Raw genomic sequence first — 20,775 nt, forward strand, 5'->3', positions numbered from 1 at the left:
ATTTGAAACTAAGAATGACGAATATATCCATTTCTTATAAACTATCAAACATTTTTGTTTGAAACTTTTTATGGTTTACCTAATACTTTTCCTACCTTAACTATATTTTTATTTTAGACTTCATGAGTGAAAGAACTAGCCTTTTTCTTTAAAAAAAAACTGGTATATTATCCCAATAATAACAAAAATAGTATTACTCAAGCCGCGAGATTTTTTTCAAACTGTAAAATAGCTTTACTAAAATTGACCTTAAAAAATTGATCATTTAAATAAAACTTTTATTAAAAAACATAAATCTAAATTTTTTTCTAAGAATAATACTTAATTTTTTATAAATTAAAAAGAAGTTGAAAAGTATCAAAGAATTATATAAAAGTTTATAACTCTTCGTCAGTCCAAAATAATTTTTTTTTTAACTTTTAACTTGAAAAATAGACCATGCCAAAATAAATATCTGACTAGTGTAATGGTAGTTCTAGAGCTCAGTTACCTCATTAGTGATTTATTAACATTTTTTACATCATAAAGCGACAAAAACATATCAAGAATAAAAAAACCAACCCAGCGTCTTGAGCCTCGTGAGCGCGAATCATGGATAGCAAATTATTGCTGTGAAGAAAGTTGCACACCGCGGAGTAACTGTTGAAATTTTATTCACGTGATTTTTATACAAATCAATAAGCAGCACAATGATTAAAAAAAAAGCATAAATAGAGACAGCAGTTTTTAAGCAAAATACCTGTAAAAGTACGAACATCCGCGGACAGTGTTGTTCGAGAAGTGCTCGCCTGACATTTCGTTGCCAAACTCTTCTATCGGATCGGACCACAAAATGTCGCACATTGGTCCGAAGGCCGGAGGTTCCCTGAACCTATCGATCTGCAAAGCAAAGCTTGTTAGTGCATAATTATTAATCAAAACGTTTTGATACAAACAGATTCTAAAAACAGAGTTTTTCATTTTATATAAAAAAAATCATTTTTGCAAACTGCTTTGTTAGAATCAAACATAACAAGTTGTCTTATTTTTTGATGTAATACATTTTTTAGAATAAAACTGTGTCTAAGATTTTCATTTTTATAAAAAAGACAGCTATATCAAAAATCCTTTTAAAAACCACAATCAATACACTTAAAATATTGTGACATGAAATTTGACAAAAACAAAAACTCGTTCTATATATATATAATGACTCATAAATATCTTTATTAAAGTAGTGGTTTAAAATTTAAAGCTATAAAAAACATAAGCAAAAGACATAGATATTTTTCAAAACTAGTCGCTGGTTTTTTCTATACATATTTTTCCTGCAGTATTAATGGTTAAACGACAATTCAAGTTACTAAAAATACATTTAAAATAACCTTGTTTGCATTAGCTCATTGAAGCTGGTTGTTAGCAGCCATAATAAAAACAACATATGGTGTTCAAAAATGATGAAACGCTAAAAGAAGCATATATATAAAACAAAACTAGAACAAAAAGTATTGTCAAATTGAGCGTACTGATGTTTATCAAAACAATACTTTTTTTTGCATTGTGGATAAAAAAACAAATGTAAGACAGGCAAGTCGCCGCACATTTGTATTTTGGTGAACCTCGAACACTATGTGGACTTGCAGTTGTAAGACTAACCAAGTTTAACTAATTTCACGCTTAGATCTGATTTAACGGTTTCTGCTTACTTTAATATCTCAATGCAAATTGCAAAATTCATGGAGAAACGTTTTATCTACTTTTGTGTATGACTTATGTGTTTTTTGTTGCTGTCGTGAGCAAGAAGATAGATTTAATGATTATATGCAAAAACAAAGTATCAGTAAAGTTTTGTGAAACAGTCGTTTCGCCAGCATTAAACAAAAACAAGTAGTCATTTTAATTTTACCAAAAAACATTTTGAATATAGCATAGGAAACAATTTATAAGTCAGTTTAAACTTTTAAAAATATGCAGTAAATAACAACTTCTAATTGTTAAACTTGTCTTTAGCTATTTGATATACAAAAAATATACAATAGGAAATACTACACAACAAGCAAAACTTATAACATATATTAATACTAAAAAAGAATAACTATATTGATCAGATGTAAAATATTATATTTTAATAAAACCGTAATGAAAATACAAAACATCTTACACATAGAGAAAAAAAATAAAACCAAAGAAAGATTTCAAATATATTCGACAAAAGTAACTTTTTGCTTTAAAATTCACTTATAAATGATTTAAAACTGAAATATATGCGGCGGAAGGGAGGCCTAATGCAATATGCATGCGGAACAATTGCAACGTTAAACTACCGCACCGAGTAACCCCATGTTTTCACTTGTGATGTCATAAAACAAGCATTAATTCATCCATTTACACTTGCAATAACCACGCTTGAAAATTAACGTTCGTGTACCTTGATTGCTGTAAGCAAAACTTTGCTTGAAATAAAAAAATTTAAGGAATGAAGTCTATAAAAATTTATTCAACTTTTAAGAACTTTCAAAAACTATGGAAAATCGAGAACTTAGCTAAACTTTTGTTATATTTAATTAATTTACGACGCGTTTATTTTTTAACTTTTTACACATACTTTAATAATAATAATACGAAAAACTACAGTCCCGCTATCAGCCGAAATTGGCTATGCGTATTAGCTTAGAAAAAAAACAATTTACAGAACACGAAACACTAAAAGTAATTAGAAACATAGTTACATATATATACTAATACAGAGATATAAGCGATACACAAGACTGGAAAACACAAACATGTAAAAACTTAAGAAAGTTATTCAAACGTTACATCTTAAGTTCAATTTAGTTGAAAACACTAATCAATTAAATTAAACTTTTGAAGTTATGACCACAAAACAAACAAACAAAAAGTTGTTTAATCGATTTAGATATAAAATTGTGAAAGACAGTTTATACTATTTTCACTGGTATGCTTTTATTAAAAAAGTACACCAAAAAGATGAAACTAGTAACAAAAAAAGAAAAAATTCATTTTTTGTAAGAGTGACATCTTAGTAAATTTTAAATGATCCATTTTGTGAAGCTTTATTTCAACAAGTATAATCATATTTTTACTTGGTCTTTCTTGGGCAAATTTTTGTAATAAAGTAGTGTATATTATTTAGAATTTACCAAGATTAGAACAAATTTTTTTTTTTACGTAAGTAACACCTTTTAAATTTTGTATATTAGTAGTTGTAAAAATAGTAAGTAATTCTGTGAGAATAATACTGTTTACTTTCTAAACAAAACAGAAGTATTTTTTTTGAAAGCGTACAGATTATAAAAAAATTTGTTGTAACCAGTTCACATAAAATTACTCAGTTCGAAAACTCTCAGACTAAGTTTTGCAGGTCTGTGTCTTAAAGTTTGTTGGAAACAAATATACTTTTAGTGATATGTTAGTTTGTTATAATTTAAGTATATATGGTGTTTAGATTCTGTTTGGCTTTTATTTTTTGTGTATTCTTAACTCAACATCAAATGAGAGTACCATAAAGCGTTTATTTTAACAGTGAAATCTCTTTTTTTTTTACTGCAACAAAATGAACCAAATATTCAGAAAGACGACAAAGTAATTTTTGTATAGTCGTATTTAATGTCTTCTTTAATCAAAGAATACTAAGACAAAAATATAGAAGTTTTAAAAAGAAAAGGGTAGCGATTCGGAATGCACATAAAAACATGGATTGCAAACTGTTATAAAATAAACTATGCCAGAATTTAACAACCTGAATCAATTCATTATAAAACTTGAATAAATTATTACACATTCTATTATACATCAACTAAATTTAATCAAAAATCTAACTATTTCAATCGTAATTGCAAATATCAACAGCAGAACTAACATAGAATAACACGATTAATATCCAAAGGGATTGTATCAAAACATCAAAATTATTAACGAAAAAATATAAATATCCAAGTCTCCCGTGGCGCTGTAAATTTCATTTGCATAGTAGAAATCGACAACAGGGAAACGATTCACCAACGTCCCGTCATTAAAAGGAACATACAAAAGGTAGTATATCAAGTTAACAGTGCTGTTAAAAGCAGCACTACTGTTAACAATAAAAGGACTAAAAGACAATATTTATAACTGAGTGCAAAGATATAGTTGTTTTAGGATTTTTTTAAATTTAATATCCTTTTAAAATTATTTATGATAATGGACAACAAGAGCAAGAAAAAAGCTCATGTCATTCAATACATGACGATTCATTATTTGAATTTGAGAATGCTGCAGGAATCTAAAAGTTCCGTTCCCCAAACCAAATCTCATCAAATGCGTCATCGCTTTTTAATTTTATCAAAGGATTTTCAGGCTCATAATGGACAAAACAATCTGTGAAGTGAATTATGCTGAGATGAATTTAATCATGAGATTTTGTAATTATAATTATTGAAACTGAAACATGTTTAAAAAAACTTTTGTAGTGTGTGTTCAAACTTTTAAATATAACTTTGTATAGTTTAATTAGCTGACTAAAAGTGTTTTGATTCCATATGTAGAATTTTAATCGTATACGAAATTTTTCTAATTTTTTATAAAGGCGGTTTTAAATGGAAGTTTTAAATTAAAATACTGATAGGAAACTAAAAGTTTATTTTTATTAAAATAAAAGCGAATGTTGATTAAAAAAAATCAATAATAATGTAATAAAATAATATGTTATATTTAGAATTTACGTACGTATGTAATAGATATACGTATTTTATTTACCTAAACAAACATATTTTAAGTTAAGTAACTAACCTACTGTAAAATTAGCCAATAAGTTAGTAATAGTTATTTAAGTTTTAAGCTTTCTTACCCCTCCAAAAAAACCTTGAAGGCTATCTTGAAAATATTCAAAGTTATTTTAAAGAAGCAAAATTACTTAAAATATTAATTAGGAACATGGTTTGTGTCAAAACTATTTAATAATAGTATAACAAAACGTTTTGCATGGCTTCTCAAGTTATTATAAATGAATACCATAGCTTATTACAAACTGAGCTTATAATTTAAATATAGTTTAATAAAATCCTTAACAAGGGTACTAAATAATAAAACTTTGTTAAAAGATAAAAAGTTAGCTGACATTTTAAAACTCAAGCTAAAACACCTGTGTAATCTCTAAATAATTTTTAAGATAAACTTTTTTTTTAAATAATGATAGTTTTTCCCATCACAATTTTTTTTAAACTTGCAGTGAAAAATGATTGAGAGCATTTGTAATACTTAATTAAAAAAGAATTTTATTTAAAACATTAAAATAATATTATAGTTTTTATAAAATTTATCAAGTAACAATCTACTAAACACAGCTTGCTTACTTTTTTGATGTCTTCTATGGAGTGCGTCTCTGGCGACAGGCCACCGTGAACGCATAAAAATTGCTGATTAATTATAGCAGCTAGTGGGAGGCAGTCGAAAGAATCCATGCAAGCATCGTATATTTCCTCGCTGTATTTGATTTTACCTACATTGACGATTTTGGTTAAGTCATGATAAAATCGCTGTTAGTAAACCTTGTTTATGCAGAACATAATTTTAATGTGAATGGCAACAGTATTTTTTAGTTAAGGTTTTTAAAGATATCAAAATGTGATACAAAAATAGGTAACTTTACGCTTAATAATTATTATAACGTGAGTAAAAGTCTTAAACAAGTGTTAAATTAGTTTAATGAAATAACTTTTAAAAACTTAGATTTTATCAGAGTTTATCATAGCTCAGTATTGGTAAAGATTTAATGTTATGCAATATTAACTAAAAATAAAGGTTTCAATTGAAAAAAAAAAACGTTTTTTTAAATCCAATATCTAAATTATTTTACTTTATACAAAAATTTAAATCAACATTAAAATGATCCTTAAGAAATAATAGTTATTTCATAAACTGTTTTAAAATTCTACATTTTGGTTGAAATTATCAAATTTGCTTATAATTAAATCTCAGGCATTTAGAAATTCAGTTAAACTAAACACAAACTCACATTCCTGTTTGAAGGTGAAATACTCGGTGAGGTGGCGACACTCGTGATTGCCTCGCAACAAAAACAATGTGTCGGGGTAGAGGGTCTTCAGCGACCACAAGTACAAAACGCACTGTAAAAACAACAACAATAAGGCAAATGTGACTTGTCATTTCAATTGTTACTGTCGATTATTTTCCATGTAATCACATTTGAGAAATCGAAGGAATGTTGTACTTGTAACGCGCAAAAGCAGTTTTGTGTTGACAGCAAAAGACATTAGCTACAAGTATGGTTGACAACATTCGTGTGTTCGAATTTTACTAAATCAATTTTATGTTCATGAAAGTTTAAAACAGTTTTAAAGCTTTATTTTGTATTTTAAACACCATATATAAAATGTAAGTGATTTGATTTGTAACTTAAGTTTTTTTTTAATATATAGTCAAGCTAACTACCGAGCAAATTTGACGTAAAAATAAACAGGAAATTAAGCAATATTTTTTTTAATGCAAGCTTACTAAACTTCATAACAAAATTAGCAGGAAATTTGTGGATATTGTTGGTATAAAAAGAGTTAAAAATTTTCTTATACAATATATTTGTTAAGTTAAAACAAAAATAAAAGAAGTAAAAAATCAATACACATTTTAAAACCAAGTTAAAATTAAGAAATTTCCCATTTATTTATGCAATTTTTTTCTTAAATAGCTAACTTTGTTAAACTATCGATTAGAATTTTACCTAAGTTACATTTTTAATAACTGTTGAGTTATAGAACAAGTTTACTTTTCTAGTAAAAAAGAAAATTCAGCCTATATGCACAAGTTCTAAAGCTTTATCATTAGGTAATAATAATTCAAGTTTCTATGAATCATCTTTAAGCATCTTATTTGTACGTATTAATTTATTGACAAAAAAAAGATTTTAGTAAATTTTAGTTCCTAAACTTAGAATAAGTTCCAGCAAGTTTATAATAGATCTTTACGGTTGAATTTAACAGTTGTTTTTATATCTTTGCTTTTATTTTAACTATAAAAATCCTTATGTAAACACTTTTGATCTTATACGTACACTGCTGAAGTAAAAGTTTTAGAATACAATTTAAATGCAACAGAAACAAGACATTTATCAAACAAATGCTGTTTACATTAAAATTATATTTTTTTTATTAAAAAATGTAACTTAGCAAAATTCTGCTTTAAAACCTAATCTTGCGCGGCTCTTACGCACAGTTGAGCAACGCTATCTTTTGCAGGCCGTCGATGAATTAATAATGAGTACAACCTTTGATTTCGACAGCGTAAAAGCCAGCTAGCCACCACCAAGGGGGAAAAACGACGATTGAAAATTAGCAAAACGTAAAGTTTATAAAGTAATACATAAGCGTATTCAAATGTGTAAGGTCTTCTCTTAGTGTATTGTGCGGTTGATTTGCGGCGACCCGCAACATTTTCTTTTATTCTAACACTTAAGCAGTGCAAGTAATAAGTAATTAAACGCCGTCTACGAAGGTATGAGCCGTCTGTGCTCAGCTATTAAGAGCTTTCTTAGCTTGACTACAAACTGTCAAGGGAGTTGCAAAAATGCATATATAGCAGTTGTTTTGGCGTTAACAAAATAAGAAACTTTATGCTGCAACTTTGGATAATTTTAAAGTACAAGTTTAATAAAAATATTGTTTTTATGCTAACTTCAATGCTGTAGTAGCCTCTGTCAACGTAATCTCCGAGGAACAAATAGCGAGTTGTTGCGGGATTTCCACCAACTTCAAACAACTTCATCAAGTCGAAGTATTGTCCGTGAATATCTCCACAAACTGAAAATAAATAAAATATTAACATTAATTGTATCATAACTATAATATTACTGTACAATGTGCAGCTAAATGCTAACACCTAACGAAGGTAGGGTTGTACAGCTAATATACCAAAGATTCATAAGTTTGTTTATATTTGTACAAAACTTTTTTTGAGGTTGCTAAAAACCGTTTATTCAATAAACGGTGTCAAAGAAAAACAAAATACTATAAATTGACATATAAATTTATTCTTTCAAGACTTTATTTTACAAACTAAGTTTATTATCTTAAAAAATCTCAATTAAGTCAATTTAATCTTACTTAATTCATCTTAATCTATCCTCTAGTAGCTGAGATCTCTTTATTTGTTTTCTCAAAATCAAAACATATAATAAATTGACATATGTTAAACTCAATTAAAAACAATATAAAAGTCTAAATGTACTTGATTTTTGTCAAATGCGTCAAACAGTAAGACATAAAAAGTACTTTCGTATACATTAATAATTTATCAATAAAGTTTTAAAATTTAAACTTTTTTGACGAAAACCAAGTTTATTTTAATTATATTTTGATTATATTTGAGACTAAAGAATATACTCAAAAAATGTACAGCAGTTCAAAAATATAAATAATTTTCACTTAAATCTACTTACCACCCTTTCAAGTAAAAGAAAGTAAAAGTAAACAGCTTGAGGAAGCATCTTGACGACAAAAATGTTGCCTTGCGTGTAAAATAAGCAATAAAAAAAACAAAGAGAGTTGGCGTGCGTACTAGACGCATTGCAATTTCAATTACTGAGGTATACCCTAGATTACCAACTGTTGTAGTTATAATTAAGAGCTAGTTGTTTTTTATATCGTTTTATATTGATTTACATGACTATTTATATATAAATAAAAAACAATAATTTTATATCATATTAAAAAACATTATACAATTAAGTACTACAAAGGTAAAAAGATTATTTTATTAAAATCAAAAACATCTATAAAAGTAATTATTATACACTATTTTTGAAAGCACTATCAGTTCATCAATAATCAAACAATATTTAATTTAGGAACAAAAAATTTCTATAAACAATAATTTATAAAATTTATAATTAGCAATTTCAAAAATTATTTTAAGTTAGCTATTTGATTTATTCACTATTTTGACTATTAATACTATTAATAATTCTAAAATAATTTTGTCTGATCAAAAAACTGCTTAAAAACCTTAAAAAGAAAATATTAAAAACTAATTTCCTTTGTCTAAAAATAGTTTGAAATAATTAGGACTTAATTTACAAAATTTTTACTTTAAGGCTTTAAAAGTATATTGTATAAATGTGTTTCTAAAAAACTATTTTAAAAAATAAGATGTATCTAACAATACTTTGAAATTTATTAAACAATATTGTACCAGATAAAAACAAAATTTGCAGAACAAAACAGTTTTTCATTATTTGGACAATTTGAGAAATTATAATATAGTTAATATTAATTACATTAACATTAATAAGGCGTCTTGATAATATTATTATCGCTTTTAAAAAGTGTTTGTCACACATAACAACAAAAACTCTAGTTTTGTTTGTAAAAAACGAACTTTTCATTAATCTATAAATTAGTGTAAACTTTGTAAAATATTTTTCTAAGATAATTATTGAAGAAAAAAGATTAGTTTTATTTTTTACCTTTCTATACTATTTTCAAAACTCGTTAAAAAGTTACTTAAATTATTAAAATCACAATCTCGAAGAAAAGATAAAGTGACTAAGTTTCCGAAAACTATCTTATCTGGTAATTACTTTTCAAATGTCTGTTTGAGTTAATATTTAAGCAAAGAAAACCATCTATATATGGAAAAGTTTAATAAAAATAGTTTTGTGGTAAATGTAATCTAAATTAAAAATAGCCTTTAAATTATACTAGTAAGGACCAAATTTTTCAGAGATGTTAATGATGATGTAGAGCAGTAAAAATAAATGTTAATTAAAAACAGGCTACACAAGACTTCTAGATACTTTTTATAAGCTTTTAGCTTAGGAAATGTTTAATAAAACTTATATTTTTCATCTTTACCTTTGCATGAAAACCACAGACTTTTTTGACTTTGGCGTAAAATAAGAAAACTTTTTACAAACACTTTAAAAATGTCATTGTAGACGCGTATACGTATCGAAATGTATATCGTAAAAGCAAGTTCAAGGCCCTTTGAAAATCAAATAAAAACTGACACAAATATACCAGGAAAGCAGTAGACAAACAAAAAGTGAAAAAACTTGCGTCTCCTAAAGATAAAAACAAAAATCAATGTAATTTATAATTTTGTTAAGATAAAAAATCCCAAAATAAAACCCTGCTTCCTAATATAAAACTTTGAAATCTTTTTTCATTATACCAAAAATAACCTTACTTTATGACAGTTGTAAAATTTTAATACTTTAATAAATAATAGAGTAATAAACAGTTAACTTTATATTATTCAAAATTTTAAACAGTAGAGAGCATAATTTTAATTAGGTAACCTCTTAAAAAGAATTTTACGAAGTACTAAAAATTTTTGCAATGATAACTTTAAGAAACTGATCAAAAACTAAATTTCATTATTATAACAAACTTAACTTGAAACAAATAGTCTCAAAAACAAGCACGATTCAAAAACAAGTATGTAAAAACACCCGTTAACTAATACATATATATGAATAAAAAAGTAATCTAATAATTAGCAAATTTACAACAATAACAACAAAAGCAACTATACAAGAAAAAAGTTTATTTTTAGTGAAAAATATTTCAACAACATGTTTTAATAAACTGGTAGAAGTTAGTATGATTAACATTATAAATATTTGATTTTACTTAAATCATTTAAGTACCACCTTTGACATTCGTTACATGTTTTTTTCTGGTTATAGAATGTAAAAAGTATGAGAAATATATGCACAAAATAGTTATTTGTTATTTCAAGATAGTTTACTGCACGTTCTAATAATTAAAATTAGGAAGAGCAAGTAATTATTGACAAAAAATTTATAAAAAGTATTTGTTGTTGATTATTAACATAAAATAAGCGAAAAAAAAGATCAAATTATTAAACAAAGTAATTATGTAACTGAAGATAATATAAATTATTTTTTATGTAAAGCTTCAAACTAAACAAGATGTATCAAATAAAGTTTTAGATGGATAAAGTAAGACTTAAAAACAACATCTAAAAACTAATTTTCGTTTAAAATGTTTATTATAAAATTAATACTTTTAAAGAATTTTTTTTATGGTACGTGTTTTCTGAGGTACAGCAATTAAACAGTTTTTTATTCAGTTATTTTACAGATACCAAAAAAAGCTTCACTATTTTTTCTTAACTAGCATACTATTTATGGACTTAGTAAAACCTTAAAGTGTAATTTTTGAATTTTCAAAACATTTACTTTTTTTTAAGTATGCAAGATTATCACTTAAAAAAATATTCTAAAGAATGTTGACCTAACTGTCAAAATTACGTCATAATATTTTTATTTTGTGTAACTTGTTTACTTTGTTTTCTGTTCTGTTAGATTTAAATTTCAAACTTTGATTAGCTGAGAAACTGAAAATCGAGAAAACTGATCTATATACAATTTTAAATATAAACTGATTTTATTTTGTTTCCTATCACTTCATAAAGCTTCGAAAAAATTACACAGGTTTTATTTACAATACAATTTACTCTTATTTCCTTATAAATCTAAAGTTTTTAAAAAACGCGAAAGTAAAGAATACTTACAACTTGAACATTGTAAAAATATAAATTTAGTGTTTTATCCCAACCCTAAAAACACCCTTGGAAAGTATAATTGTGATTAGCCTTAATGTTTGAAAATTTTAATACAACAATATTTAGCTAGTATGTTTAAAAAATCTACATATGAGTTTTAAATCATTACATTATCTGCTAAGCTGATTATCAATTTTATCTAAAAAAACATAAATTAAAAAAACTAGCAGCGTTTTAAATTAAAACTTAAGTCGTATTGTATTTTAAAATTATCAGTAATTGTTCTCAAATTATACCAATCCTATGACTTTTAAAAAACAACAAAAAGAAATTTGGAAAATCTTGTCAACTACAGAAGCTAAATCAAGTTTTCTAGTTAATAAAAAACAAAGAAATTACGAACTCGCTAAGCTGAAATATAGTCACATGCATTTTTATTAAAACTAACAAAGTATATTTTCTTTAAACAGATTTTTATAAATTACTTCAGTTACAGTAAAAATTAAAAAATTGATTTTGTATGAGTCATGGGAAACTTTAACTAATTTTTAAATTAAAATATTTTTTCTATAATATACAATGTAAGCAAAATTTCCTAAGTAATGCCTGCAATAACTAAATATACTTTGACCTTTAATGTAAATAAAGTAAATAAATATAGATATATTTAACTTGTTTTTATTGTTTTTGACAAGTCATAGGATTGGTATAAATTAGGAGCAGTATTAATAATTTAAAATTACAATATGACTTTAGATTTGAAACCCAGCTAAAACTTCTTTTGTATGTTTTGTTTTCGTTTAAGATAAAACTAATAACAAGCATACAAATGTAAAGATTGAATAACTCATAGATAGAATTTTATAATATATTAATCGAATATGTTGCAACCACTACAAAGGGAACATAAATATCAAACAAAAAACTTACATGGTTTTCATGAAACCCGATAAAAAATGAAACAGATTGTTGCGTGAATGAACTGTTGTAATTATAACAATAATAAAAAGTATTAAAAATGTTATCACTTAATTGTATTTTAATGTGCTAAAGAAGTAGGAAGTAGAGTTTGGAAGTGCTAACTTAACTTGTTTTTGGGTATATCTTGATAACAAAGTGGAAACTAAAATAATTTTTTTTAAATTGCTGCGTAATTAAGTTAAAATTTTGTTTTGAAATAACATAAAAAAACCATTGAAAATCTTTCTGTTAAACTAACAAAACCTCAGAAATTTCAAAGGGGCCTTGCTCGAAAAATAAAGCCCAACATTTCACTATTTTGAAAAATAAAGCTGCTTATTCTAAAAATATTTTTATTCAGCCGAATAAAGGATAAATATTTTTAGTTTTAAAGTTCAAATTTCATGAAAAATTTTAAACTTGTTTTTCTTAGGTACTTAATTATCGTTTTTCATACCTTAAATACTATTATTAATTTTGCTTAGCTTAAAAAATCTAAAAAACAAACCATTTTGTAAAAAAAAGTTAGAGCCCTCTCCAATGACTTTAACAGTCATAATTTTGATTTATGCAAAATAAAAACTTTGAATATTGTTTAAGACTAATCCATCTTCTACGCATTTTACTTAATTTCTAGAAGTTAATAAAACAATTATAGAAGGTTTAAAAATTCAAACAGCTTTTTCTCAAGATAGTGGTATTTATATTAAATTAGTAAAAAAATACAGTTAAAATTCTATAAACTTATGTTATACTGAAAAGCAATACTTCTTTAAACCATATAGTATTTTCAAAAATCATTTTTGCAAAAAACTTTTTATTATCAAATTTAGTAAAGTTTAGAGCACGTTGCTTCAAGTTTAAAACTAACAAGATTTTTTTGTTTTATTACTATATGTAAACAAGATTGCTACAAAAATTTAGACCAAATATGCTACAAAGAGTACGATTTACTTGTTTTTATAATCAAGTGTTTTAGCTACAAGCTTAAACGTGTTATATTCAAATAAAATACGTTGTACTACCAGAGAAGGGCGTTTCAATATTAGTTTAATGACAAAAGCACAGAGGCTGTAGTTTGAAGCGACTGAGTATAATTAAAAGTTAAGAAAGAATTAAATAAGTAATAAAAATTCCAACGTGAACACAAAAGTGTGATTTCAATTTCCAAACTTATGCTCCGTGTCGCAATAGTTAGTGTCAATTCTTCAAATTTTTAGATATGTTTAGTTTTCAAAAATAAACACATTTATTTATAAACATATACCAATAATCATTGCATATTACACTTTAATTTAATAACTAATTTTACTAAAAAACTAATAAAGCAAACAGACTAAACATGTCTTTGTGAAACAACAGCCTACTTTTAATTTTATCTTATTCTTCTAGAACTTTCTAAATCTCTAAGGCTAGTTTCATAAGTGAACTTACAAAGATTGCATCATCTTACCATAGAATTAATAAAAGTATAAATAAAGCATACTTAAAAAAAAACAAACTTATAAATCTATACGTAATAGCGAAATGTAAAAAACTTTTTGCTTTAAAAATATAAAATAAATAAATTTCAAAGCAATGCCTTAACAATTGTAAATAAACAAGAAACAAGTAAACAAACTTTGAACGTGAACGCTCGCAGATTTTACATATTCATGTACTTGAATATAAAATAAATGAAGTCTTTATTTTACAAAAAATTGTTTAACAATTTATATACAGTTGTTTTGTAAAAAAATATTATTATTTTACACTAAGGTCTTCCTTATCCTTAATTATAACATAAAAAAGTTATTAAACTCCTCCAGTTTGAAAATGTTGTTGAAGTGAAAACAAAAATTTTTAATAATAAATAAATGTTTTATAATCCAGTTTTACAAATTATTATATAAACTTCGTTAAAAATAAACGCTTATAATATATTTTTTTAGTGGAGTATTTTTCTATGCACCATGTACTTTTGTTTCACAGTTATCTTTAATTCAGTAATTAAATTTAAACATCGTTATCAAGAAAAACATTATCAAAAAATGCTACAACATGGAATTAAAGCAATCATAAGCAGCAAACTAAGTTAGTAATAAAAAGGGAAAAAAGAGAGTTATTAGTTTTTCATTAACAGTAGCTAACAACGGTAAAAGGATTATGATTTTAAATCAGACAGACGGAAGGGCAGGTAGAAAGCAAATAGGAGCCTTGCAATTCTATTCAGTGCGTTTGAGTATTGATTGAGTAACAGTGGCGAAGAAAGGTAGCAACTCACAACGTGCGCAGTAACGTCTAACGCCGCCCCCACAATACGCACTGTTACGTCATATTAAAAGAAATACGCTAGAGCAATATGTTTTACCATCCTATTTAAAGATGGAATCAGTTGCAAAGCTCAAGCTTACATGCAGATTTTACTGCATGATTATTTGATGAATATTTAAGAGTGAAAGTATAAATACTTTTTTTTCCAATTGATAAACTCTAAACATAACATAAACATAGTGTAAATACATCAAATTACTTAAATTAGCACCATGGTGAAAGAATTATAACTATTATGAAAATTATCAGGATAAAACCATATAGTCACTAAAATACTTTTGTTAACAAGAGAAAACAAACTACTTATTTAAATATATAAAAAAACCTGTGATTGGGGCAGCTATTTCTACTACAGTTTTTTCTTTCTTTAATAATTCTGTTCCGTTCCTTATGATTTTCATTGCAGCCTAAAAGAATATAATGTTTTACAAACTGATAATATCTGCATAAAAGACTACAATAATCTATTTTTGTCTTTAATATATAACTTAAATAATGTTTTACAATACTATAACTACTTTTACATTCTTAAAAGAAAGAAAAACTCAGCTAAGTTAAGAACCAAAAAGTTCTTAAAAATTCCAAATACTTCATTTCAAAAAATTGCGTTTATTTTAATTTCATCTGACAGGAATAACTGTTTCAAGTTTATTACAGAACTACTTTAATGTTAGTAATAGAGGTAGAGGTAGTTTATGTAAGTTTTTCTTTTTACTTATTTGAGTGTGAAACAAAAATTTATGAAAATATAAAAGTCACAATAAGAGTTATTTATAGTTGTTATAAATAAGTTATTTATTTTGATTTATTTTTTAAATTACAACAATTATTTATGTTTTTTGTGTTTGTTGAACTTGAATGATTCAAAGGTGTCAAGTAAATTTAAGTCTTAATTAAAATTAATATATGTCTATAAGTATCTAGAACAGCACATTAAAAACGTATTATGCTAAACACTTAAAATACAACAAAATCTTATTTATTTAGTTTAGTAATCAATTAAAAAATTACACAAAAGTTTAGTTATTGCATAATATAATCAAACACACATAAAACAAATTAGTTTCATATTTTTATAGAAAATATTGTTAATTTCAATGAATTTCAAAAATAAGAGACATATTATTAATTTTTTATATAAAATGCAGGTATTATAAGCAGTGTATGCTATGCACTATAAGATTAGTAAGGTAAAAAATTAAATTTGAAATATTTTCACAAGTATATATTTTAATATTTAAGCGAAAATAGCAGAAACCCGGAATTGAAGATAGAAATATAGAAAAAAAAACTATACAAGATAATTACTGTTGCTTAACCCAAGTATCGTCTTTAATTTTGTATGTTACTTATGTACGGCTAATTTCAACTTTAAGTTTATTTTATTTACACATAAGTAAGTATACTGAAATAAATTTTCAACTTTTTTCAAAGTGATACAATTAATTATAAATTTTAGTACACACAAGGCATAGGGGAAAAAATGTTTTTTTAACTTGATCTTATTCTGTAAAGTTTTAATTAGCTATACCTTTCTTTGAACAGCTTTTTAATATTCAAAGCATTTTTATAGATATAGCCAATTAAAGTTAGAGAGCACAACAGGTTCTTATGGGAGGAGGAAAATAAAGCTGTAAATAAATAAAACCCACTAAAATATATGTTTTCTTACGTTTGTTGAGATAAATACCTCAAACTTCAGGAAGTTTTTGAACCAATTTGTTTAATTATAAACAAACCTCATCTTCCAATCGGCCTTCTTGAGATAAATGATCTCTAAGTTTTGTGATGTTTACTTTACCTTCAGCATTGAATAAGTCTCTAATGGAAAGTTTTTGTGTAGGTGGAAAAGGTACAGCTAAAAATATTGACTTATATAAAATAAAATAGTTAAGTACATACTATAAATACTGATAACTAATAGTTAAAATAAAAACATGTTAAATTGTATTTTAAACTCATACTACTAATTATAGTTTTATTCTTAAAATTACAAGTATGATTTTCAAATGTAAAAAATTTTAAGTTTAAATTAATTATTATACTTGAAATCTTTCACAGTTGTTGGACGGTTACATGAAAATCATAATTACAAAAATTAAATTCTTACAAAAAGTTTTAAGGCTACAGGTCAAAAATAACTTGAAATTCAAAAAAAAAAGTTCCTTGAGGTCTACTTAATACTTAGTAAGATAATGAATAGTAAATAAATTAAATTCATAACTACTAAAAATAATCGTATACTACTATGTTTTTAAAACTTAAAACATTTTAGCCACATATCAAAAAATAAAAAGTGTTCTTGAAGACCTATTAAATAAGTATATGATGGTAAAATCAGGGTTCGTGCGCGAAATTTTTTTTATTTAGCCTGACTGAGACCAATTTAGCCTGACATTTTTTAAAAGTAAGGAAAATCCCCTTTAGAAGTCATTTTAGGTATTGGGGTTCTTGTTTAGTACTTTTATAGTCTCCGACTTCAACCAGCTTTATCTCAAAAATATTTTGAGCTTTAAATCTGCAAAAAGCAACTCATAGTTGAGTTACAACTTAATAAAATAAGACTAAATTGTCAAAAAGTAATTGACACCCCTATGCCCTTAACATAACAAATTCAGTGATAAGTTTTAAATAAGTGTTATATCTAATATATTACTAGTGTAAAAATTTAATATATATTACTAAACACAATTGTTCAATTTTATTAAGCACTAAGTAAAAACATTTTAACCAGGAGACTTATAACAAAACGACGTGCATGCATTGTCTTGTTGCATTAAAATTTTAAATGAAACGCTTACACGAGTATTAAAATAGGTAAAAATGTTTGTTATAGTTTTTTGACAAATACTTAAAATTGATAAATAATTATAAATCCTAAACTCTAAATAAATACAGTGATTGTTGTTGTCATATCAGATTTAAAAAGCTTACACTTAAATTAAAAAAAAACCTTTAATACTTTGTTCTTGTAAAGAAAAATGTATTGTACCTAAAATTTGTACTCCCACAAAACTTATTACTTATATCTTAAAGCTAAGTTTTAGTGTTGTGAATATCTCTAATAACTTTAAACAAACAGTAAACTCAAAAAAAAGCTAAGTTGTTGAACTAAACTGTAATGTTTAAACTGTATTTTTTTATGAATTTTCATAACGTATATAATCTACTCAAAACAAAATAATTAAGATTCTTAATTTTTTTTTTAAGATTTAACAATAGGTTTTAAGCATTTATTTTAACAAATACTGACTGATTGTCTTTAATAACTAAGTTTTATTTAGAAATAAATTCACATCTCAATTTGATTTTAAAAAGATTTCTCAATTTTTTTCATCAAAAGTGTTGCAAGCATTTGAAATGAGAAAAACTGAGACTCTCAAATTTTTAAATAAAAAAACTGATTTAGCCTGATGTTTTTCAACTTTTTTCAAAAAAACTGATTTAGCCTGACTTAGCCTGACGCGCACGAACCCTGTAAAATAACTAAAATAAATTAAAAGATAAAAATTACAATAACTCAGAATTACTAGAATTTAAATTTCTGTGCACCTTTGTACAATAAATTTTCAAACTATATATTAAAAAAACTAAGTGCCTTAAGACACCTGAAAATAAAGTTCAAAAAAGGGCAATAACATTTTTTCTAAAACCTTTATATTTCTGGCGGTTAATAACTAGCTTCTTTTTTTAGCTTCTATTTTAAGTATAATTCAAAGTATTTATGTATTGTTTATCAAAGTTTGACATTTCTTAAAAGAAACTTCATATAAAGTAGAAAACATTTTGAATGTTTACTATTTCACACAACAATTTAAATATAACAGTAAACAAATATCACATAATTAGTTCATAAACTTTTGTTTTAGTTTTTTTTTCAAATATATTTCTTCCAAAACATTTTTAAACTCTTTGTAAAAATAAAAAACTTACATTTAACAATTCTTTCAGTAGTAGATAATTTAGGAGCACTTTCCTCAGTTGCCATCTTATATCAATTCAAACAAGCTTTACTAATTTTAATTTACATAAAATTATTATACCTTGAAACATTAATTATACATTATAAAAAAGGTTGCTATTGTTTCTAAAGTCGCTACTTTTAGTTATAAAACTAATTACCTAAAAGTTATTAGATAATTAAAGAAATATAAATTTAGTATATTTTCAGAAAAATTAAAGATAGCAACAGGGTTGCCACTCTTTGAGTCAAAAAAATGTCATGAGTCATTCTGGGTTTATTCAAATTCTTAAAAAAAAATATTCCTTTAACTTTTCAAAACTAATAAAGATCAAGTTCTTTAACAAAATTAGTTATAAAATAACCAAATATTAAACCTAAATCTCATTACAATTTCTAGAAAATACTGACCGGGTATTTTTTTAAATCCGAAAAATACCTTTGTTTTTTATAGAAAATAAAACAAACTGCCTAAGTTATTCCCATTGAAAAAATCAAACTAACCTCAGCTAAGCTGGGTCATCTTGAGATTTTCAAAAAATTCAAAGAGTTATCCTTAGTGTGTGCCAACCCTGTAGGAAGGATGTTGATAATGAAAAAAAATGAAGAGAATAATTTTGAAGTTGAGAAAATACAACTTTTCAATAATTTGGAGTAAAGAGATGTGGCCTACTTCATTTACAGATTTGAATTTAATAAACTTTTTAGTGTGTTGTTTATGTTAAAATTGAAGGTCTCTTCTTTTGCTATAGATGCTTTAAAAAAAAAATCTGACAAAATATTCAGAAATTCATTTGTAATTTTAGAGAAAAAACTAAACTTTTAATCAAAAAGAAATGTCAGCATAAAAAAAAAAGTTTAAATTTCTTCTAAGTTTTCTTAGTTATCAATTTCATAAATGTCTTATTCTGTTTTTTTTTTTTTGGAAATAGTTTGTACTTGAACTACTTATATTACTTTTAGCCCACTATGTACATCCTTTTTTAAAACAATTTTTGAGTCTGTCAAATGAGAGAGATAAATCTATTTTAATTATGTGCTGCACAGCAAGCAACATGCCTGTAAGATTAAAAATAGTTAAGTGAATTATCTGCAAATCAGATTGTTGATTTGAGTAGGTGAGAAATATTAACAAGTTGATCTTTACTTCTTAGTTTTACAAAAGCCTAAGCTCAATAATTTTTCATAAGCTCAACATAAGTGTACAGTACATAAAAGTTGTTTAATAAAATAATAGAATTTAATCTAATGTAGTAGGTAATGTCGTTTTTGGAAAACTCTAGTTTTTCTGTGTTTAAAATGCAAGGAACATTTCCTGAAAGTTTGAGTTAATTATCCCAAAAAGCGTAGAGGAAGAAAGATTTTTAGTGAAAAAGTCTTTTTTTTGTCTTTTTAGTTTGCGCCTCCCATAAGGAACCTATTGTAGTCTTCACCTTTAACCAGCTATACCTCAAAATAAATTTTGAGTTTTAAAAATCTGTAAAAAGTTACTTGTAGCTTAGTTAGCTAAAACTCAATAAAATAAGATTAAGTTGTGAAAAAGGTGATACCCCCCTACGCCCTTAAGCATTGTTTTGATATTTAAAAGCATTTCAAAAATAATTGCTTTATTACTGGACAAAGCACTCCTAGACAAAAATTCTTTATATAAACAGTTTAAGTTTTGCAGACATGTTCTTAAATTTACAATCATGAACCTTTTTGTATTTCAATGTTCTAATTAATGTATTTGAAACCTTAAACCTATCCGAACTTTACTTGAGAAGCAACTAAGTTTTTTTTTTTTTAAGTATAGACCATTTTAGTCTATTTATAAAATTGTTTATAAAAGCAGTTGAAATTATCCAAAATGTTCTTATAGGTACAGCCATGAACCCATTTGTTTTCTATTATTCTAACTAATGTATTGAAAAGTCCTTGAGCTCTAAACTTCAATGTGAAAAAAACATCTATGTTCACTTTTTAAAAATATACGCAAAAACACTCTAACAACAAATAATTCTAAATCAAAACAGTTCAAA

General features: G+C 25.3%; 1 protein-coding gene across 3 annotated transcripts in view; it reads right to left on the reverse strand.

The window, feature by feature from the left end:
* LOC145849805 (protein phosphatase 3 catalytic subunit alpha-like) overlaps positions 1-18,839 on the reverse strand; it is a 33,450-nt gene extending 14,611 nt beyond the window's left edge. For all 3 annotated transcript variants that reach the window (XM_082954866.1, XM_082954864.1, XM_082954865.1), the window contains exons 1-8: positions 18,727-18,839; positions 16,533-16,651; positions 15,119-15,200; positions 7,666-7,790; positions 5,993-6,104; positions 5,331-5,476; positions 740-879; positions 562-639 (exon numbers count right to left, since the gene is read on the reverse strand). In XM_082954866.1, coding sequence (XP_082810992.1) covers positions 562-639; positions 740-879; positions 5,331-5,476; positions 5,993-6,104; positions 7,666-7,790; positions 15,119-15,200; positions 16,533-16,651; positions 18,727-18,781 — 857 coding nt within the window. In that variant the 5' untranslated portion in view covers positions 18,782-18,839. The remainder of the gene's footprint in view (positions 1-561; positions 640-739; positions 880-5,330; positions 5,477-5,992; positions 6,105-7,665; positions 7,791-15,118; positions 15,201-16,532; positions 16,652-18,726) is intronic.
* Between the last annotated feature and the right edge of the window lie 1,936 nt (positions 18,840-20,775).

This window comes from Thalia democratica, chromosome 2 (assembly GCF_965202585.1).
Source record: "Thalia democratica chromosome 2, ktThaDemo2.hap1.1, whole genome shotgun sequence".
NCBI classification, from domain to species: Eukaryota; Metazoa; Chordata; class Thaliacea; order Salpida; family Salpidae; genus Thalia; species Thalia democratica.